We start from the raw sequence: 4,249 nt of genomic DNA on the forward strand, positions 1-4,249 counted from the left end.
GCGGAAGAGGAGCGGAGCGACTTCATGGCGCCGCCGGTGAGCGGCCTGCGGGAACTGCGGAGCCGGCGCGGCGAGATGCGGAGCCGGGTGGAGCTGCTGCTCATGGAGACTCAGGCGCGGGTGTGCCGCGCGCTGGCGCAGCTGGACGGCGCCGCCGCCTTCTCCGTGGATAGCTGGGAGCGCCAGGAGGGTGAGGATCCTCCCCGCCCCTCGGGCCCTGCCTTCCCCCACCAAAGCAGCCCGCCCGGGCAGCTTCTCATCAGGTGATCCCCTGTCTTCCTGCCCTCCTCCCCATACCTTTTTATTTCCCCCTCGGTGTCCCCACCAAGTCCTCCTGGTCAACCGCCTCCTGGCTCTGCCCAAGCGGTCTGTGGATCACAGCGACTGTCAACTAGCGGGTGGTGGCCCAACAGTGGGGTGCAAGAGTGTATGGAAGGGCCCTGAACCAGCTTTACGAATGAGTCGCCAAACTTTAAACGTCGCTTCTCCTGTAAAGGAGGAAAATGGGGAAAATGGTGACTTTTCCCTTGCAGGCTGGCGGAGTCCAGCCTGCGAGGGGCTGCCTGGGGCCTTCCTGCCCCACACCCTGCGGGTTGGGTGTGAGGGGCACTGGGTCGGGACTGATCATCGACGTTTACAAACAGGTCCTGGTACAAAACAGGTTGAGAACCACTGGTCTGTAAGACCAGGAAGAAGGCTCTGGCAGGGAAGAAACCCAGGAGGAGTGTGGGGCTGCTTTCCTGGCACTTCTCCGATTGCATATCCAGATAGTGTTTCACTGGGTCGGCCTCCACAGGCTCCCTTGACTCCTTCAGGGGGCAGTGGGTGCTGGCTGGTGTGCACTGTTTGGTGTCCCTTTCCAATGCCCTAGCTATTATCTGTGACCTCACTGTTTTCTTTTTTCTTGTCCCATGCATTTACTTGATGTGTCTTCAGTAGCCTCCTTTATTCAGGGAGGCTGATAGTTCCCTGTCATGGGCAATAGCCCATGATCTTCTCTCGACACATCAAATAGGTCTGAAGGAGGCTGTGGCCAGGAGGGTCCTCCAGGACTGTGGGGCCGCTTTCCTCATCCTAATTTGCTTCCGTCTCCAAGCAGAGTATCACTGGGCAGTGTCTGCTGGCTCCTTCATGTTGCTTGAGGGCCAGTGGGCACTGTCCAGTGTGCTCTACTCAGTGTCCCCCCTTGGCACTCTTGTTTTGAACCTGTGACCAGAACTCCCATCCCTGTTTTTTTTATCATTGGTCCCACAGAATCTGTTGGCACTTTTTCCTGTATCCTCCCTGCCTGAGGGAGGCTAATAAGAAACTTGGTGGGCTATGCCCACGTTCTTAAAGGTGACAAATAGGTCCGTTGTCTTGTCTGTTCACGACCAGGTTGATCCCTTCCCCTCCCTCCTCACCCCAGAGTACAGGTGAGGGCCAGTCAGGAGCAGGAATCAAAGGGGCCTCCACCCCTTTGTGGGGTGGGGGCAAGTGCCCCCACCTGGAGCTGCCCCTGGATTCCTCTGTGCCAGCCTCCATATCTTCCATGACTTGTTTCATCTCTAGGATATATTATTTGCTGTGCTGCATGAAAAGGCCATGTTGTTGCAGACATGCTGCATGCTACGGGAAAGGCTGAGAGAATGAGGCATGTTAAGCATGCAGAAAAGGCTGTTAAGTGATAGCAGTATTCACATGTCTGACAGGCTGCCATAAGGGAGTGGATGTTCCCTCCTGTGTTGTAGAGGGTAGGCGATGAAGCAATGGCTTTACGTTGCAGCAAAGTAGATTTACATCAGAAAGAAAAAACTTCCTTATTGGTAGAACAAGGAGGCAGCAGAAAAGACAGTCCCAGGGAAATTGTGGAATCTCCTTTCACTGAAGGTTTAGGAGAAGAGGTTGGGGAAGTGTTTTCAGGGATGATCTGAGTAGCATATATTCATTCATACCGAGGGCTGAGATTCCTTATGGCCCTGTTATTTTTCGGCCAGAGTGTCTAGGTGCTGTTCTGCTTTAGCTTGCTTAGTGACACAATATTCCCCAAGGCAGAAAGTCTGGATGTTGTTTAAAATCACCTGGAAAAGAAGAGTGCTGTGTAATCATGGCTGAAATAATTTAACCAGATCATGCCTGACCATAAAAATATGCTGTTAGCCCGATGTAAAGAAAGAGAAAACCTACCAGTGAGGTCAAGGAACATGTTTATAAAAACTGGCAGGACCTCTCCAGGTCTGAAAGAATTGGCTATTGGTCTGTGGACCTTGTTATCTGATTAAATTTGAAGATCCCTCTGCTGTTTGACTGTGAAAACTAGTTGTTTTCCATATCTCCCTGTCCTCCCACCCCCAAACCTTTGCTCCCCTCAGTAGCTTCCTAAGTAGGAGAAAGGAGTAGGGGGAAATGGTTTGTACCACTTTGTGCCTCCTTGTATATCTCCAACTTTGCATCTCTGCTGCCCCTTTTGGGTCCTCCTTTTACTTGAACAACTTTGGTGTCTGCAGACAGGTTGCTTTCCCAAGCAACACCGTGATACTGACCTGATAGTGACAGTTCTCTTGTTGCTGTCCTGGTTCTGAATAGAAGTAGTGAAAGGGGCTGGAGCCTTGTTAATGTAACACTGTTGTTCCTTAGCACGCTGGTTCTCAACTTTTTCCTACCGGGACCCATTTGCAAAAGTTCATGGCCTGTCCCGACCTACACTTCCCTGGCTCTGCCAGTGGGTGAACCACAATCCCCAGCCTCCCTGGGCCATGCTAGTATCCTTCACTCATGACCTGCAGCCCCTGACTCACCCCCAGCCCTGCTGGTGTCTCTCACTCCCAACCCACAGTCCCCTATGCCACTCCCCCCCCCCAGCTCTGCCAGAGGAGCCCCCAGCTGTCCCTGTCCTTCTTGGGCCAGAGCGTGGTGGCTCCAGCTCATGCGGGCAGCAGCAGAGCAAGTCCAGCCCTGGCAGCCTCTGCCCTGGGCTGGGGCTGCTATACCACGCCAGGCAGCCTGGTCACAGCAGCCCCCCCAGCAGCGTCTTCTAGCTGCCCTGCCCCTGTGAGCACCCAGCCCAGCCTTGCAGCTCTCCCCTGTCCCTTCCCTCAATGGAAGGGGCAGGCGCCTTGCTGCCACCACTCTGCCCTGCTGCGGTCTCAGCACTTTTCTGGGATCAGTGTTTCTGAACCTGTGGCTCACGACCCTCTGAAATCTTGTGACCCACTTTTGGGTCACAGCCTATGGGTTGAAAAATGCTGCCTTAGCAAACTTATAAATAGCTGTGTAAGCATAGAAGCTCTCTGTAAATTTGGAGGGATTGTGCCTGGCCATCTGCTCATATTCTGAGGACCCTTTGTCACTAAGATGCTTCATTCATATTGCTGGCAAAAGGAAGAGAAGCTTTTCCAAGGTTTCTAATTGACTTGGGGTAATCTTAGTATTTAAAAGCAACTGGCTTTGGTAAAACACCTCTCTTAAATGATGACAGTGAATTAAGAACGAAGTGGGATATTCTAGTTTTTTGTATTGCATCTTGCTAAATAGGACCTCATTTTCCTTTTGAAGGTGTGGAGCTGTGTAAAACTAATTTAGATTCAAAATACAATACTATTGCTACCCAAGCAATGATATCCCTTCTTGCTGCTTTCAGTAGCTTTGTCCTGAGGAGGTTTTAAGCAAAGCCTCTGAAGTTAAAAACAGGCTGTTATATTCTGCTCAGAGTGACAAGTGAGTGGTATAGCTGCTTTTCTAACCAGCTTTTAATAACTCTTTTCTATGTGGTTCCAATGACAGAATAAATTGGTTCTCTAAGTAGTTCACAGTCTGCGGTCATCTGGTGAAATGTACTGCTTCAGGAAGTCATCACTACCAAATACTATAGGTGGATTTTTAAAAGCTGGATAATTTTATGAGTAACACTTGTTAGTCATTCACAGTAAGATTCTTCTTTTTATCACGTTTTAGAGGCTACAGTGATCAGTATAAGAATATGAAAAACTGTACTTTTCTTTCTGTCCTTCCCCCTCTCCCTCACTCCACGCTGTCCTCTACCAACGCTGCATTACAAAACTGGCAAATTACATCAAGGGCAGTGGGGGAGGGCTCCAGCAAATGAGTGAGGAGAAATCTCATTAATTGAATGGTCACTTTTATGCTACTAGTAAGTGGTCAAGAATTTTACGCTGTATAATAGTTTCATAGTTTCTAGGGTCGGAAGGGACCTGAGCAGATCATCTAGTCTGACCCCCTGCCGTGGCAGGAAAGAGTACTGGGGTCAAAC

At 50.5% G+C, this 4,249-nt stretch overlaps 1 protein-coding gene across 1 annotated transcript in view; it reads left to right on the top strand.

Moving 5' to 3' along the window:
• The first annotated feature begins 6 nt into the window (after positions 1-6).
• The window catches only part of CPOX (coproporphyrinogen oxidase), a 23,440-nt gene continuing 19,197 nt past the window's right edge, over positions 7-4,249 (top strand). The window contains exon 1 of the mRNA XM_019527376.1: positions 7-190. Coding sequence (XP_019382921.1) covers positions 25-190 — 166 coding nt within the window. The 5' untranslated portion in view covers positions 7-24. The remainder of the gene's footprint in view (positions 191-4,249) is intronic.

Source organism: Gavialis gangeticus, unplaced genomic scaffold, assembly GCF_001723915.1.
Source record: "Gavialis gangeticus isolate Ggan-Ray unplaced genomic scaffold, GavGan_comp1, whole genome shotgun sequence".
Taxonomy (NCBI): Eukaryota; Metazoa; Chordata; order Crocodylia; family Gavialidae; genus Gavialis; species Gavialis gangeticus.